Source organism: Populus alba, chromosome 16 (genome assembly GCF_005239225.2).
Source record: "Populus alba chromosome 16, ASM523922v2, whole genome shotgun sequence".
NCBI lineage: Eukaryota > Viridiplantae > Streptophyta > Magnoliopsida > Malpighiales > Salicaceae > Populus > Populus alba.
The window spans coordinates 5244262-5263205 of NC_133299.1; the positions used below are offsets into that span (position 1 = coordinate 5244262).

General features: G+C 35.2%; 1 protein-coding gene across 3 annotated transcripts; it reads left to right on the plus strand.

The window, feature by feature from the left end:
• The first annotated feature begins 5235 nt into the window (after window positions 1-5235).
• Window positions 5236-18616, plus strand: LOC118051630 (villin-2). 3 transcript variants are annotated; one of them, XM_073405477.1, is made up of 24 exons: window positions 5236-5660; window positions 8296-8534; window positions 8681-8780; window positions 9238-9306; window positions 9422-9658; window positions 9770-9947; window positions 10112-10244; window positions 11110-11269; window positions 11389-11539; window positions 11622-11722; window positions 11822-11980; window positions 12879-12947; window positions 13019-13087; window positions 13201-13338; window positions 13888-14016; window positions 14188-14335; window positions 14499-14509; window positions 14587-14727; window positions 14800-14925; window positions 15878-15943; window positions 16477-16578; window positions 17290-17533; window positions 17728-17966; window positions 18048-18616. In XM_073405477.1, the coding sequence occupies exons 2-24, from the start codon at window positions 8479-8481 to the stop codon at window positions 18159-18161; spliced, it is 2940 nt and encodes a 979-aa protein (XP_073261578.1). In that variant the 5' UTR covers window positions 5236-5660; window positions 8296-8478; the 3' UTR covers window positions 18162-18616. The 3 variants fall into 3 exon arrangements, with proteins under 3 accessions (XP_073261578.1, XP_034918227.1, XP_034918219.1); XM_035062336.2 differs by having other exon boundaries at window positions 8381-8534; window positions 17761-17966; XM_035062328.2 differs by having other exon boundaries at window positions 5237-5660; window positions 8381-8534.
• The last annotated feature ends 328 nt before the right edge of the window (window positions 18617-18944 follow it).

The following is an 18944-nucleotide window of genomic DNA, read 5'->3' on the forward strand; positions in this document are numbered from 1 at the left end:
AATAAGAATTGCCACATCTGTCCATTGGCCAAACAACATCGTCTTTCTTTTCCCCACAGCACATCCATCTCCACAAAACCTTTTGATTTAATTCATTGTGACATTTGGGGTCCTTTTTCCACAAAATCTCTCACTGGTTCATCATATTTTTTTTTACCATTGTTGACGATCATACAAGATTTACATGGATTCACCTTTTAGCAAATAAATCTCAAACCAGAAATCACATTCAAACTTTCTTCAATCTGGTTGAAACACAATTCAATACTAAGATCAAATGCTTACGGTCAGACAATGGCATTGAGTTTAATATAAACACTTTCTATGCATCAAAGGGTGTTGTTCATCAACTTAGCTGCGTTGAAACCCCACAATAAAACTCCATTGTTGAGCGCAAACACCAGCATATTTTGAATGTAGCTAGGTCCATTCGTTTTCAGTCACATTTACCTCTACAATTTTGGGGGGACTGTGTGCTTACAGCCATGTATTTAATCAAAAGGATTCCTACTCCTATACTACAAAATAAATCTCCCTATGAAATCTTGTTCAAATCTTCTCCATCCTATTCTCATTTACGTGTATTTGGTTGTCTTTGCTATGCCAGCACTCTTCTTCGAAATCGACACAAATTTGATCCTAGAGCTAAGCCTTGCATATTTCTTGGTTATCCCCTGGGAATGAAAGGTTATAAACTATATGATTTACATCTCAATTCCTTGTTTGTTTCCAGAAATGTTGTGTTCCACGAAAATGTATTTCCTTTTGCTCTTAGGCATCCTACATCTCATACTGCTTTTGCATTACCACTGCCTATTCCCATACCTGACTCAGCTATTACTTCACTTGATCCCTTACATATAAATTCTCTTCCCTTAAACAATATCACTACTTCACCTTCCAGCTCAAGCAACATAAATTGCCCAACAGAACATGATACACCATCTGCTACAGAACTTACCCCACAACCAAATAGAAAGTCTTCTCGAGTAAAACACACACCTGGATATCTGCATGACTATTATTGCAACCTCCACTTCAGATCCTGCACCTTCGTCTACAGCTTCAGGTATTTCTTATCCTTTTTCTTCAGTTCTTTCCTATAATCATCTTTCCTCCACTCAAAAATCCTTTAGTCTTTCTGTATCTGCACTTGTTGAACCTACATCATATACCCAAGCTGTTAAACGTGAGGAATGACGTGAGCCTATGAATAAAGAAATCAAAGCACTTGAACAAAATGATACATGGACTATTGTTGATCTTCCTGTTTCAAAGCACGTTATTGGGTGTAAATGGGTTTACAAAGTCAAACTACACTCTGATGGGACTTTGGAACGGTTTAAAGCTCGGTTAGTTGCCAAGGGATACAATCAGTGCGAGGGGTTGGATTACTACGAGACTTTTTCTCCTGTGGCTAAACTCACGACTGTGAGAACTCTTTTGGCAGTTGCAGCAGTTAAACAGTGGGATCTTCGTCAGTTGGATGTAAATAATGCCTTCTTTCATGGGCAATTAGATGAGGAGGTCTACATGTCTTTGCCTCTTGGACTTGCTAGATAAGAGGAGTCCAAAGTATGCAAGTTACACAAGTCAATTTATGGGTTAAAGCAGTCCTTAAGGCAATGGTTTGCAAAATTTTCTTCTGCTCTGCTCGAATTTGGATTCATACAATCCAAAGCTGATTACACTTTATTTACCAGAATTTTGGAAGGTTCATTCATTGCCTTGCTTGTCTATGTTGATGACATAATTGTGGCCAGTAATAACTCGGCTGAGGTTTCAGGATTTATCACATTACTTAATGATAGATTTAAGCTAAAAGATCTTGGCCAATTGAAATATTTCCTTGGTTTAGAGATAGCTTGCAGTGCACTTGGTATCTCTGTTTGCCAGAGAAAATATGCATTGGAAGTCCTTGAAGATATTGGTATGTTGGCTTCTAAACCAGTACAATTTCCAATGGAACCTAATGTGAAATTATCTAAAGATTCTGAACAATTCTTAGATAATCCTACTGCCTACAGATGGCTTGTTGGGCGGTTACTCTATCTCACTATCAGCAGACCTGACATCTCCTTTGCAGTGCAAGTCCTAAGTCAATTTATGGACAAACCCAGGGTTCCTCATTTAACTGCAGCAACTAGAGTCCTGCGATACATTAAAGCATCTCCAGCTCAAGGGTTGTTCTTTTCAGTTACCTTTAGTTTACAAATGAAGGCATTCTGTGATTCTGACTGGGCCGGTTGTGTTGATACCAGAAGATCAGTCACATGATACTGTGTTTTTCTTGACAACGCTTTAATATCTTGGAAATCAAAGAAACAGACTACTGTTTCCAGGTCTTCTGCTGAGGCTGAGTATAGAGCCATGGCATCAACTTGTTGTGAGATTGTGTGGCTTCGTCATCTTCTTCAAGACCTACAGGTTTCTCCTTAAACTACGCTTCTTTATTGTGATAGCAAAGCTGCTCTTCACATTGCAGCTAACCCTGTCTATCACGAGCGTACCAAACACATTGACATTGATTGTCATGTGGTTCATGAAAAGCTTCAGTCAGGCATTTTGTGCACTTTTCATGTTTCCTCCAAACATCAACTCGCTGATATATTTACTAAGGCTCTTGGCTTCTCTCTCTTTCATCCTTTGTTGTCCAAGATGAGTCTTCACAACATATATTCTCCTTGATTTTGTTTGCGTCTCATCTTGAGGGGGAGTATTGAGTTGCATATTATGTCCACAATGAAGCTAGCAGTGCAGTTCTATTCTCAGCAATGCATGCAACAAATATAAATCCTCAGCATCAACAGTAACGGGCAGTCTTCAGTTAACTTCTAGTGCAAGCCACAGTAAAGGAGCTGGAATTTGTTAAAGTTGTTAGGAGTTAGTTAAAGCTGTTATAAGAGTTTGTTACTTCTGTTAAATTAACCGTTACTTAGTCTGTTGAGCATTCGTTTATATATACAGTGTAATAGACAATAATTAAACAATCAAGTAATCAAAGTGGAATATTCAGCTCATAACTCTTTCAATCTCAATTTCAATAAGTCTCATTGCAAATTAAAAGTATTATCACTCGAGTCATCATCGATCAAGGTATGGTCATTGATAAAAAAAAGTTGATATCGGATAGTTTGAGAAATGTTGTTATTGTCGAGAAGGAGTGACCATTGCAGAGAAAGGAGAGGGTCAAGTTGGGCTAAGAAGTACAAGACGAGATTGAGAAATGAAAGGGTGAAGTTGGACCTCAAAGACAAGGGTTTGATCATGTTGTTTATTTATTTATTTTTTATTTTGTTTTAAACACCATCAACAAACAAGAAATGTTTTTGGGTATAGCTTAATGAGAATGTTAATTTTAATCATAAACAGATGTGTAAAGCTTCGAATAGTATTTTGAACTCATTTAGTGTGTAAAAGTAATCAAAGAATAAAGATTAAGGTCAAGATTGTTAAAAATATTTATTTAACATGGCATGACATGAAATATATTATATAAATTTAAATTGTAAAATTGTAAGTAAAATATTTTAACTAATTATATATTCACAATTTCAATCAAATACTAATCAATAATATAACACAATTAAAATAAAAATAAAATAAACAATAAAAAAGTTAAAACATCTTTATTTTATTCACATTGATTCATCTACTTCTTGGACAAATCGACTCATTTACTTCGTCATTTGCAATAAACGAGTCGCTTTAAATTTTATAAACCATTTAACATTAATTACTTCAAGGGTCAAGTATGCTAATTTACAACTTTTATTATATATATTTGTTAGCTAAAACAGAGTAATATATTAATTGATATATTAATAGTTTACATAAAAAATTATAAAGAATGAATATGTATTTTAATTTTACATAAATAAAATCCACAAATAACTTGTATCATTAAAAAAATTATAGTCAAAATGAAACTCTTGATTATCAAATTGCATAATTTTTACAAGATATAAATTTAAAACAATAAAAATATTAAGGTACATATTACCAGAATGTACAATTTTATATGTTTTTCAAACTTGTAAAATGAGTATGATTTTACTTATTTTATCAAGTTTGACTGATTTTATTAGTTTTTAAATTTTAATCTGATTTAACAAATATTAACTCATAAAATTATAGAATTTTAAAAATCAACTTATTTTTTTGACAACATTAATCTGAGTCATCTTGATTTGCATTATCTTCTTAGCATGCTGTTTTTAGATTCATACTATTTTTGTATCTTTTGTATTTAGGCAGCAGCTCACTTATCATTTTTCGCAGTCCAATTATTTATTTTCTTTCCTGTCAAAATCATCAATCTCCTCATTTAACTGAAAATTAAAAAAAAAAACTTATCTGCCAATGCGAAGATGATGGCCTTCGAAGACTAATCTTATAAGCAGTAATTATAATTAATCACATTAGTAATTTTAAAATCCCCTACCGACTTAATAACTTAATATCGGGGAAGATAAAAAAATATAATCTATATTCTTGAATAAATAAAAAAATAATTCTTAAAAGTTTTGTGTACATAATAAAAATAGTGTTTGAGAGTGTTGATTTTAAAATATATTTTGCTTAGTAATATATTAAAATAATATTTTTTTTATTTTATAAAAATTATTTTTGATATTTATGCATAAAAAAAATATAAAAATATAAAAAATTTATTACTTTTTTTAAATTTTAATAAAAACACGTTGGAAACAGTTCCAGATAATCTTAAAATTAAACAAAATAAAATTGGAAAATGTGTAATTTAGTAACTGAAAATAAAAGGCATAGATTGTAACAGAATTTGGCAGCTGCTTTTCACTGTCCACTCAACAATAACAGATTGTAACAGGTAAAGTTGTAACGTAAAAATGGAGCTCCTTGTAACGTTAAACTCTGAAACACCACAGGGACCAAAAATAAAACATCATATTAAACACGGGGCAAGATAAAAATAAAATTATTTTCAAATAAAAAATAAAATAGTTATTTTTTTTACAACAGAATCAGAAAATATTTTCAATATATTCATAATTATTTTTTAATTAAAAAGAAAAACACACCATCAACGATCCTATAATATGGATTTAAAAAATATATCCATAAAGAAGGCTTTGTTTGGCTGGCAAGGTAAAAAACGAAAAAGAAAAAGAAAAATCTAAAACAGTATCGAGGAAAAATATAAAATCCATATAAGCAATCAGAAAAACAGAAAGAAAGCCAACATGGCCGGTGCCATCGTCACCAGCGGGTCACTTTTTAGCCTTTTAAATTCTAACAGACTCTCTCTCTCTCTCTCTCCCGTTCTCTGTATCTCCACAGCCATCTCTCTCTCTCATCTGCAACTAAACAATCCATTCATAATTCACGAATTCATCATTTCTTTCCTTCTTTGAGTTTCTCAGTGAAGTGATTTAGAAATCTCTGAAAAAGAAAAAAAGAAAAAAATAGTAATAAAGTTGTAAGACAGACAGAGAGAAAGAAATCAAACCCCCACACAAAGCAATAATTCACTTCTCTTTTCCTTTTCATTTCTCCTTTTTCACACTCTCATCTCTCTTTATTGCCAGCTCTTCTTTCCTCATTTTAGCTCAGTCTCTCTCTCTCTCTCTCTGCGTCTCCACATAACGCACAATCATCTTTTTTGACGCAGAAATTTCCGGGTACGTCTGTATATTCTTTGACAGAGAGCTAGACTCTGACTCTGTCTTTTTTATTTTATTTTTAAATATATAGAATCCTGATAGATCCTTTTTGATTTCGCATTTTATTTCGTGTTTTCTGATCTGGGTTTTCGTGATCTTGTCAAAATATTGGTGGGTTTTGTTTCTCTTGATGATCTGACCTTTGATCTGATTGTAAATTGTATTTTTTCTTGTTTTGTCTGTTTGTTGTACTTTTGGTTTTTTTGTTTCATCATCTTTGAATTTTGTTTACTTGCTGTATTGATTTGATGTTGATTTATTTGGTGTTTGATAGTTGATGACCAACGTGGTTCTATGTGTTAGAGATGGTTTGATTAGCTTGAGAGTATTATGATCTTAATTAAATATATTTTTTAATGCATCATCGAGGGTTGATCGAGAAAAATCCAGGGTTTTTAATCAAATGATGTTTGCTTGTGATAGAAAATGACTAGATCATTGATTGATAAGGTTTGCACCTTGTACACAACAGTCATTGTTCACACATGACATATGGATTAGTACATGATGATTCAGACTGCAGTATTTTAGCTATCGTTTGTTGGACGGGGAGAGCTTTTTGAAAGGTGGAATGATTTGCAGAGAGTGCTTTCAGGGGGTGTCAGCTTTTGGAGATGGTTGCTGATCAAGGATCTTCATGTAGTATTTTCGTGATTCCATGTGAAAATCGCAGTTGCTTAAGAACATAGGCAACTTGGAAACATGGTGGATTTTCAATGGATAGTATGGGAACGCTCTATGTCTAGTTTAAAGAATCAATCAGTTGCAGAAATATCTGAAAGCAGATGAAAGGCATATAAGAGATGTGATTATTTCTCTTACCATAAGGGTGATAGAGGATGCCCCAGCACTTGTGCTGTCTTTTTTAAACTTATAAGTTGAGAATGCTTGGGGAGAAAACTTGAGGTTACCGCCAAGTTGAATTGATGGTCGTCCTTGCACAGATGTAGCAGCTTCATGTTCTGGGCATGATGCTTGGCCAGGAACTTTGAATTTATTTTAAATTTCTCACAGTTAATGAGTTGTGAATATTGACAAGATCGTGAACTATGCACTCCTTAGAAGGAGCATTACAATTTCTGGTCTGAGACTTTCTGATGCCAGGATAATAGCCACACGGCTTCTCATACCTTTTCTGGTAGGATTTAAAGTGGGTAGATGACTAATGTTTGCGATGGATAGTGGGAAATGTAGCTCTTGATGGGAATCTAAGGATTTACGAGGATTATACTATTTTACCATGGGGCTTCTATTCTTGTAATTCCTCATACGGACATTTTCATGCTACATGAATGATAGGTTTTATGCTTTAAGCCAAGGCATGTGGGAATCTTGCACATGCAGGACCTGTCAACAAGATGAGAGTTATTGCCAACTACCCCAGTATTTCAAAATAGTTTGTCTTCATGCATAAGTGGATAATGGATAATATGTACTGGAAACTTACCGAGCAAAACAAACAACCTGAAGTGGAGCGTAGAATTTGGTGGTTTTGGGGAAATATGAAGAGGGGAAATCTAATGGTTCCTGGGTCTATTGTGAAGGGCATAATGTTAATAGAAAAACTTCCAGATTTGTGGATTGAATTAGATGAATGCTGAGCCTTGCTATGCAAGCTAGATGCTAAAGAAAAGGGGAGAAGATTAGTGTGATCCCGTCTAAAAAACTATAGTTAGATGCTTTTCGAAAACTGTATCCTTATGATATCTATTAACACATATACTATTTTAGCTTTTTGATTATCATCAATGCCTTACTTCTGGAAACATGTAGGATAGCCCTTGCACCCCCCCCCCCCCAAAAAAAAAAAAAAAAAAAGAAAAAAGAAAAAGAAAGAGAGAAAAGTAAAAAAGAACAGAATACCTGTTGAGTGTTATACTGGCAGCTTTCCATTGGTACATAAAAAGAATTCATTCTTTGTGAAAGGTGCATAGACTTTAGCATGAGTTTTTATCTATTTTAGAACATAGGATTGCTATGAGCAAAAGAAACGTTCAATATATCAGCAAAAGAGTAATAAGTACGTCTCAGTGAACAAATATTCAAATAGATGTTTAGTTCTTTGAAACATGCCATGTGATGTCATATTTCTGGAGGATTCTCCCTTTAAATGTACTTTTGTTTCCTCATGTCTGATATAATAAATATGACATTTTGATTGCATATTGCATGGTAGTTATACCTTTAGATATCCAGTTTAGATGCATATTTCTATTACAAAGACTGGATTTGTGTTTGAAAAATTACAGGAAACCATAGAATTATTGGTGATTACCACTCTGTTGTTGCCTTATTTCCAACAACATTTCAGCCTACCTCCTTGAATGGAGTCCCTGAAGGGGCTAATCAATTAATGTTAACTCCATTGTGGTGCCCAAAAAATAAAAAAGAAGAAGATGATAAACGATTAACTATATCCTGTCCAGATGGCATGGGATAAGTTTAGGATCTTGTGAAAGTATTCAGTGGGAATTCTTATCATTAGAGTCCAACTAGTAGAAAAAAGTTTCTGTGTCTTGGCAGCTTTTAGTTATTGACCATGAAATTTGATAGGTATGTAATTTTCCTGATTGGTTTGTTCTGGATATTGCAGTAAAATTACCTTCTTCTTTTGTGAGTGGTCCAAAAACTTGCAGCATATGTAATTTGCCCAAATTACTGATCTTTCAATCTTGCAGAAGGCTCTTGTGCAATTTTCGGATAGCAAATAGCTGGGTTTCAAACATCATACACTCTATTTTTGCATAAAAAGCAATCATAAGGAGGATTTTAGGCAATGTCTAGCTCTGCAAAAGCTTTGGATCCTGCATTTCAGGGAGTGGGCCAGAGACCGTATCCTTAACTGACAAGCAACTTCATACATGAATTGTGTTTTATGCATGTGCCATAAGTTCTGTTTTATTGGGTAGAGTTGTAAGTGTGTGACTTTGCTTGGTGAAATTCAATAAAGGTCACCTGTTCTACTTAACATTTTGTAGAGGGACTGAAATTTGGCGAATCGAGAATTTTCAGCCAGTTCCACTGCCAAAATCTGATCATGGAAAATTCTACATGGGGGATTCTTACATTGTTTTGCAGGTATTAACATTCTCCATCTCTCTCTCTCTCTCTCTCTCTCACACACACACACACACTTTTTATATTCTACTGTCTGTTTCCTGTGTTTGCTTTAATTTGTCCTAGAATGAATGACGAATTCTACTGCCTTTCCTGTGTTTGCTTTAATTTGTCCTAGAATGAATGATGAATTCTACTGTCTGTTTCCTGTGTTTGCTTTAATTTGTCCTAGAATGAATGGCGAACTCTTTGTTGGTTTAGTGCATGTTGAAGTATCGGGATTAATATTTCTCTTGTCTATTTATGTATTAGTTTCTAAGCTAAAATGTCTGCATTAATAGATGGTGTCTTGTAGATATCTTTCTTGAAGATAGTATGTTAACCTATTTGGGTTATTATATATTTAATTTTGCTAAGGAGGGACTTCCTTTTGTTTCTTTTCTTCATCTTTTGCTTGTATGCCTCCTTTTCTTTGTAGACAACCCCTGGCAAGGGAGGTGCTTATCTGTACGATATCCACTTCTGGATTGGAAAAGATACTAGTCAGGTGTGTTTTTGGCTTTCCAAACTTCCTCTTTAAGGACCTTGTTCTGTTATTTGTTGTCTTCACATTCGATTTAAGAATTGAATTTATTTTCTCACATAATTGGAACATATCACAGGATGAAGCTGGAACAGCAGCTATCAAAACTGTCGAACTAGATGCAGTTCTTGGAGGACGTGCAGTGCAGCACAGGGAACTTCAAGGACATGAATCTGACAAATTTTTGTCATACTTCAAACCTTGTATTATACCGTTAGAGGGAGGTGTTGCAACTGGGTTTAAAAAAGCCGAGGAGGAAGCATTTGAAATACGATTGTATGTATGTAAAGGGAAACGCGTTGTCAGATTGAAGCAGGTATCACCATATCAGATCTCGTAAAATCAACTTCACAAATACGCAATAATCTCTTCAAATGTGAATCCACCATGAGTCAAGAGCACATGATTATGAGTTTTGCTTGCGCAGGTTCCTTTTGCCCGGTCATCATTAAATCATGATGATGTTTTTATCTTGGATACTGAGAAAAAGATCTATCAATTCAATGGCGCAAACTCTAATATCCAGGAAAGAGGCAAGGCTTTGGAAGTGATTCAGTTTTTGAAAGAAAAGTATCATGAAGGAACATGCGATGTTGCAATTGTTGGTAAGTCACCTGTATTAGAATTTCATGTTGCATTCCTCCTTTCAAGTCCCTATAGTTTTCAACAGGCATGCTTTATCCAGCCATCTTTTATTTGTTTTCTGCAATTCTATTGTTATTATTGTTTTCCTACTACTTATCTCTACATGATTGCTTTTATGATCTAGATGATGGGAAATTAGACACCGAGTCAGACTCTGGTGAATTCTGGGTCCTGTTTGGTGGTTTTGCTCCAATTGGCAAAAAGGTTGCCAACGAAGATGACATAATCCCAGAGACAACTCCAGCCAAACTTTATAGGTATATTGATCTTATATGATTTTGTTTGTGCATCCTAGTAGAATTTGAAGGCTTGAAAATTAATATAGGGTTTTTCCTGTTCTCTACATTTTATTGACAATACATGGAAATGTTTACTTCTGCTCTTCATCAGGTTATGAAGAACATAATTACTTTAAGCTGTCATGTTTTTGTTGCCCTCCTCCCTCACATATATTCAGAACTACAGAACTGGTTATTAAGGATGCTGAAACATTACACTTTGTGATTCTGCATATTAGTTTAAAAAATACAGGGTTAACTCCTTTACACACACTCCTTGTCATCAGCATGGCAGTTATTGGTATGTTCTTGTTGGCATCCAATCAATGTTTAATATGCTATCAATAGTCTGGGATTTGTGTAATCTCTGACCTATTAGTTGATATACCATTTTGTGTTGCATATAGTTTTCTAATGTTATTGTGCACTGTTATTGTTGAAGAATGGAGGCATGCTGCTTTCATTCAATCAATTTTTCATCATTGTAATCTAGCTCCTTATAAGCATCTCTTATTGTGATTTCATGTATTACCCAGCTCTTGATGGTATGGGTAAAATTTTATAGAAATAAATAATTTTAGTAAAATTGCAGTGTTTTTCTTGTGCTGAGAATTTTTCTGTAAAGGTAAGACTCATCTGGTTACTATTAATTTCCATGCTGTCAACATCTCATCAAAATTCAGTTTAACCTTCTATCTTACATTTTGATTGTTGTCCTCAAAGAGTTTGATTCCTTTATTTTGTAAGAAACATGGGCATTTTTAACCTGTTTCTAATGTTTCATGATCTCTCTCTTATCCTCATAAGATACTAAATGCTACCTTGTAATCGTTGCTTCACACAGTATTACTGATGGTGAGGTGAAGGTTGTAGAAGGCGAGCTGTCCAAAGGATTGTTAGAAAACAATAAATGCTATCTCCTCGACTGTGGTGCTGAGATATTTGTTTGGGTTGGTCGTGTAACACAAATGGAGGAGAGAAAAGCTGCCAGTCAGGCTGCTGAGGTAGAGACATGCATGCACTTGTTTGTTTAAACAAGAATATGAAATCCCACCTCCAAGCCTTTTTTGCATGTCTTGTCTATGCAAAAGTATGGGATTTCATTTTTCAAACTATTTTTCAGGAATTTGTTGCAAGCCAAAACAGGCCGAAAGCTACTCGATTAACCCGGCTGATTCAAGGTTATGAGACACGTTCATTCAAGTCAAACTTTGATTCTTGGCCTGCTGGATCTGCAGCTCCTGGTGCTGAAGAGGGAAGAGGGAAAGTTGCAGGTAATGATCACATGCTGAGAGTTAAATTAAGCAACATATTTTTGTGTAACATTATTAAATTTGGCGTGTCTTGCAATGGTAGCTTTGCTGAAGCAACAAGGTGTTGGTCTCAAGGGTATGACAAAAAGTGCTCCTGTAAATGAGGAAGTACCACCTTTACTTGAAGGAGGTGGAAAGATGGAGGTTAACGATTGGCTTCCTTTATTGTGTTTTGGGAATTTTGGAATCTTAGGCTTGTTAAAATCAGTATGTCTTGGAGTATTGAATTCTGTGTGGTTGCAGGTATGGTGCATTAATGGCAGTTCTAAGACTCCATTGCCAAAGGAGGATGTTGGTAAATTTTATAGTGGAGATTGCTACATCATTCTCTATACATATCACTCTGGTGATAGGAAAGAAGACTACCTTCTCTGCTGTTGGTTTGGAAATGATAGCTTAGAGGTAATTTATATTATTTAAAGTTGGGTTTCAGATAAGTGAAAAAAGGACAGTCAATAATAGTGATGTCTCCAAGAAAATAGTGTAAACAGCTGTAGAGGGTTCTTATGCATGTAAAAACAGATAAATTGTACATGTGTCCACTTCTTTGGCATAGTGCATGCATTGTTCTGGTATTAGTGTGAAACAGATGCAGTTTTCTTTTGTCTTTGAAGTTTGAATGTGACTGTAAAAATTCTGGCTCCTGCATTATGTGTAAAGAACCACTACTGTTTGGTACTGCAATTTGACTTTTGTATGTTCACTACCTCCTTCAAATCTTTTCTGAATCACCTAAACTAAGGTGGCTGGATAGAAATGAGTTCGGCTGAGATCTATTTTCTGTGTTTGCTGCCTGGGTCCACATTGCTTTTGGCATTCCTTTTGCTCATCTCCTTAATAGCTAGGTGGGCCCCGGTGACATAGTTGTTGATGTTTGTTCACTTAATCTGGCATATTAGTCTCATTTAAGCTGTCCATTTGATGTAGAGCAGACTGCTTAGCTCAATCAATTAGGCACATTTCCTTTTAGTATTTTTTTTGGCATATGAAAATTTTCATCTGTCTTGTTGCTGTTACTTTTGTTATCATCAGCACCCTGCAGTTTCCTATGTGAAAATATTTCCAAATAAACACTATCCTTATTATTAGCACGTGACTATAAGTTGTGTTATCTTCCCAAATTAGGATTAGTGAGTCACTTGGACCACTATGTCTCTGTAATATATGTGCTGGTTCTTTAGTCTAAAAGGTTAGTTGCTGATGTCACCCTGCCAAGTCATGATGCTGCAACAGAAGTAACATGCCCTTAAATTGATCTTTTCGTTGGTTTAATATTGAGTTTCATGGTCATCCAATCCAGGAGGACCAGAAGATGGCTGCTCGGCTGGCTAATACAATGTCCAACTCATTAAAGGGCAGGCCTGTACAGGTACGATATAATCTGAAGTTAAATTGTGTATATTGCTCCTATGATTTGTATTTAATAGCTGCTTCTTGCAGGGTCGTATTTTTCAAGGTAAGGAACCTCCACAATTCGTTGCACTTTTTCAGCCTATAGTAATCCTCAAGGTACACAGCTTAAAGCCACATTCTACTGTTACAATCTCAATTATAATTGCCATGTTGAATTTTTTCGTTTGGTCAGCTGTAAAAAATATTACTTTGATTCAACTCCTTTTCAGGGTGGTCTGAGCACTGGTTACAAGAAAAGCATAGCAGAGAAAGGATTGTCGGATGAAACTTACACAGCAGATTCTGTTGCACTCTTTCGGATATCTGGAACTTCAGTTCATAACGATAAGGCAGTGCAAGTGGATGCGGTATGTGGTTTGATCATTGAGTGTTCTTTTCTGCTGATTTTTTTTTTTAAATAGTGAAGTCTACTATGAAGATATTTTATTGCATCATGCTTCTTGTATTCACAGGTGTATTCAATGTTGTTTTTGGTTTGTAAGTTATTTGGAGATTATAATTCTTCTATTCACTATGGTCAACATGATAATTTGGAGATCATAATTCTTCTATTCACTATGGTCAACATGATCTGTTACAGTTTTAGAAACATGATGCAATAAAATATAACATGATGCAAAGTTGTTTTCAGTGTGTTTGTAATTTGGTGACTAGTTCTTCTATTCATTATGGTCAACAAAGTCTGGTACAGTTTTAGAAACGATGACCTTTCTCACTTCTAAACAATTCAAAGTTTATCTAGTTTTTCTTTGAAACGTGAAAAGGAAAGAACTTTTTTCAAATTTCTTCAAAAGCATTTCAAATATAATCTTATTATCTAATTGCATCTGTCATTGGTAAAAGAAAAGGAGTGGAACTAACAGTTTCATGGACCCCAATGCATTACTCTATTTCAGGTGGCAACGTCATTGAACTCTGCTGAGTGCTTCCTTCTGCAATCTGGCTCATCAATTTTCACCTGGCATGGAAATCAAAGCACCTTTGAGCAGCAGCAGTTAGCTGCAAAAATTGCTGAATTTTTGAAGGTATTATCCTTTGCGGAATTGTAGATTTTTGGTTTTGTTGAAATATGCTGTCACTATAGGAAGAATGTCAATGGCTTGAAGTCTTGACTACAAATTTGGTTAAAATCCTCTTCTGCCATAGTTGTCTTTTATTTGAACTTCATCTTACTATCATTTGCCTTACTAATTCAGCCAGGAGTTGCTTTGAAACATGCTAAAGAAGGAACTGAAAGCTCAGCCTTTTGGTTTGCCCTTGGAGGCAAACAAAGTTACACCAGCAAAAAGTTTTCTCCAGAAACAGTCAGAGATCCTCACTTGTTCACATTCTCCTTTAATAAAGGTGACATTTCTAATTCTGAATCTTGGCTGATACCCTGTAAGTTCTATTTAATTTTCTTTGAGATAAATCAGATTGAAGCTGGCATCTGAGATTTTGAAGTAGTTGAGATAACATTCTAACTCGGCTTTTTTATGATCATTTTCACTGCTATGTGGACTGCCAGGGAAATTTCAGGTGAGTTCTAGACTTTAAGTGCAGTACAAAATTCTTTCTCTGCAGCTTCTTAGAGTCTATCATGTTCAATTGAGCAGGTCGAGGAAGTTTACAACTTCTCTCAAGATGACTTGTTGACTGAGGATATCTTGATACTTGATACACACGCAGAAGTGTTTGTTTGGGTTGGCCAATCTGTAGACCCCAAAGAAAAGCAAAATGTTTTTGACATCGGCCAGGTAGTGCTTAACCTGTTCCACTTTTGTTAGATTTTTCCTGTCAATGTTATTTACAGTATATTTTCCTTGCAGAAATACATTGAGATGGCTGTGTCTCTGGATGGTTTGTCTCCAAGTGTACCACTGTATAAAGTTACTGAAGGAAATGAACCATCATTCTTCACAACATACTTTTTATGGGATCCCATAAAAGCCACTGTATGTACTGCATCAGCATTATTTATCTTCTCTCAATTTATATTAATTTATTTTCTCACTATTGAGAAATTGTTATTGGGAATAAGAAAATTCAGAATGTCATGAGTGCAAAATTTATAGAGTTGAGGTTGGTGTTGGGCGTGCCTTGCGGACAAATTCCCAGAAGTCTTGTGATTGGGTGGGAGAAGATAGAAAATGTAGTTTGAATTACTCACAGAAGGCTTAGCTTGGTATTTAACTAAGGGCTATGCAGATCCTCGCAGTCAATCCCAACTAGTGTTGACTGAAGCTTGGTTGAAATAGTTGAATTGTTTCAATGTACAAGCTGATCATTGATTGCCTATATAGTTATCTCCAAAGCTTAACACTAACTTATTCAAGCTTGGCAAGTCTTATAAAAAACACACAAAACTGAACGAGTGTAGGTGGAGAAAGTGAGAACTTGAGGCATCAGGAAGAAGCTTGTGGGAAGTTAATCTCCTAGACAAGGACAGAATCACAAGTCTTTTAAATATAGCAATGGGAACAAGATGAGAAGCATTTATTGATAGATTTTAGAAATAGATACTAGTTAGTGCATAGAATCTAGAAAACTGTAGCAGCATGTAAATTTACGGATATAATACAGGCGAAAGGAAAACTGTAATATTGACCCATTGGCAATTGTTAACCTTCTGTTCTCTCTCCAAGACAAGAACATTTTGTTAGAAATAAATAGAACCAAGACAAAAAGACTTTAGTCCCGCCGGGACTTTGGAGCTCGGCATCTGGATGTTTCATTTGTGAAATGGGAAAAAAAATAAGAAAAGGAAAGGAAATAAAGACAAGCACATGTTGTTTGGTCCCTCTAAAGGTTAATGCTTCATTGAAAACTCTCATTGTTTACATTTATGGCGTGTTCAATACCTTATCATTTGATTGCATGTTTAAAAACTTCATCCTTGCATTACAGGTTCAAGGAAACTCATTCCAAAAGAAGGCCGCGCTACTCTTTGGGCTAGGACATCATGTTGTGGAGGTAAATACGTTGCTTAATGCTGGTGTATAACTTGGTGATGGATAGATAATTATGCACCTAATTTTGTTTGAATGCTTCTTATTTAAACTAATAAATTGTCTTTTATTATGAGATGTCTTTATCTTTTACCACAATAATATGATCAGACTTTCCTGTAATCCTGTTCTCCCATGCTCTTTCTCTATAATGTAAGTAGCTTCTTCTGGCTACATTTCTTCTCATCAATCCCACAAATTATGTTGACATTATGTCCTTTGCACTTTTTGTTTTTGTTTTGTTTCCGTTCTTCTCGTTCTTATTCTCTCTATTTTAATTGACGGGTATCCTTTTTTTCCCATATTCCCGACCCCCAATTGCTAGGCATACATATTTTACTGACAGCAATTATCTGGTTATAGGAGACTGTCAGTCGAGAATAGGATTTGCATTCCAAGTTGTCATTTACTCGCTTTTCTTGTTCTCCCTGTATGTGTGAATGAAGTTGTATCTTACATGTGGTGTTGATGTTGACAACAATGTGCATTTTTTTTCAGGAAAGGTCCAACGGAAATCAAGGAGGACCAACCCAAAGGGCTTCAGCTTTAGCTGCCTTATCTTCTGCTTTCAACCCATCATCTGGGAAGTCATCACATCTGGTAAATGAGTTTTTCATACAACAAGAGTTTGATAAATTGCCTTTCATCTTTTTTCTCTGACTCTCTTAGATGTCTGGTTTCTTTCTCTTTCAGTGTTAGCTGCATGTTGCTTGTCTGTATCAGTATCACCCATCTTCACTAATTTTTGGTTTCTGTGTGTATGTGTATTTCTTTATTTAGTGTGCTGCTTCTTTTTTCCTGTAATAAACAATTCTCATATTTTCTGAACAAACCTCCCTGCCAAACCAACTGTAAGGAAGAGTATGGCCCTTTTGTCCTTCACGTTCTTAATAGGACTATGGAGACTGCATTTTACAGTTAATAAAATCTGTGTAATTGACTATTTTGTTTTGCCCCCCCATAATTTCCATAATTCCAAGTCATTTGGTTCTCTTTGAATCGAGTTAGATGGAAATTTGTTGGGCACAAAGCATTGTCTATGCACCTTTTGCGGGTTTACAAGCATCTGTTGCTGATCATTTTTGTTTGTTTTCGCACAGAATTTGCATTTTGATGTCTTGTTCTGACATTAGCTTCTGCTTGTTTGACTTCTGTTTATTTACATGTAATTCTTGCAATTTCTTCAAAGCATGTTTGTATCATAAAAGCCCTTGTACCCGATAATGATGGTTTATCATGTATGTATGTGTTATGAATTCATCCAATGAATCAACTTCCGGCCTAATGAGGTGCATGTGATGTGAGGAGCAGGATAGGTCCAACGGGTCAAATCAAGGAGGAACAACACAGAGAGCTTCTGCTTTAGCTGCCTTATCCTCTGCATTCAATTCATCCCCGGGATCGAAAACTCCCGGTCTGAGGCCATCTGGAACCGGTCAGGGATCACAGAGAAGAGCAGCTGTTGCTGCTCTTTCATCAGTTCTTACTGCTGAAAAGAAGCAAACACCTGAAACCTCTCCTTCTCGTAGTCCTCCCTCGGAAACTAACCTTCCTGGTAAGAAAAAATTGTCTTTTTGCATGTTTCTGATGATTGTATCTTAAATATGAAGAAATAACAGTTGCTTTTAAAATGTCTGTATCTTATTCTGCAAGTGTATATTTTTCTGCTGAGATCCTTCAATTTAATTTGATCTCATATGTGTACATGAGATGAACAATCTAAGACATTTGAAGTTTCAACACTTGTAGCTGAAGTGAAAAGTGAAACATTATTTGAAGCAGAGGGTTCTGAAGGAGTTGCGGAAGTCAAGGAAATGGAAGAAACTGCATCTGTATCTGAGAGCAATGGAGGAGAGGATTCAGAAAGAAAGCAAGATACAGAGCATGGGGAGAGTGATGATGGGAATGGTCAAAGTACATTCTCTTATGATCAACTAAAGGCTCACTCTGACAATCCTGTAAAAGGAATTGATTTTAAACGCAGAGAAGTTGGTCCTATTCTCGATGCTGTTACATGAGTTTGTTTTCTGGATTGGTATTCAGGGTTTATTTTGTCTTTGATTTTTCAGGCATATCTATCAGATGAGGAGTTCCAAACTATTTTTGGGGTGACAAAAGAAGCATTTTATAAAATGCCAAAATGGAAGCAGGACATGCAGAAGAAGAAATTTGATTTATTCTAGAGATCAAGTCCATTGAAGGGAATTATTTCTCTACCCTTTTGTGCTCTAACTCAAATTTCCTCAAATCATTATGGTCTTGACTGCTCTGTTGAAAAACCGTGCTTTCATTGGTGAACCATGCCTGGCTTGTTGCGTCTAGCATTTCACTATTTACTCCTTGATGGAATGTAGCTGTGATTAGTATCGTGATTGGTTGTGATTATGCCTGAAGAGTGAGTTTTGCCCGTGTTTTTTTCACTTTTAATCTACTTTTTCCTCTTTTATTGATACCAGATTGTAGTCTCTGGCACTTGGCAGCACAAATTCTTTTATTTGGTCACAATGTATCTCATCTGTGATTATTTGACTTTTTTTTTTTTTTTAATCTTTTTATTTGTTAAGAAAAAAAGGGTGTACATGGATTGAACTTGTACTCGAGTCAATATTCAGGAATGAAAATTTGTTGTTTGGAACAAGTATGGTTGCGTGCAACGGGTTATTCAGTAAATTATCATCACTGCAATGAAATTCCTTTTAGTCATTGCCATTGTATTGCTTGTTCGTTTCCTTTTTCTTAAATGACGGATCATATCATTATATCAGGCGGGAAAACTAGCACTGCACTATTTCTAGCATTTTACTGCTAGATTAAGATATTATTTGGTTATTACCTCGTAACAAAAAAAATAAAATAAAATTGAGAGATAACATGTTTCCCTATAGGTTTTATTTTAAAAATTATTTTGAAGGTGTATTTATTTTATATTTTTATTTTATTTTATTTTTTATATATATATGTTTGCA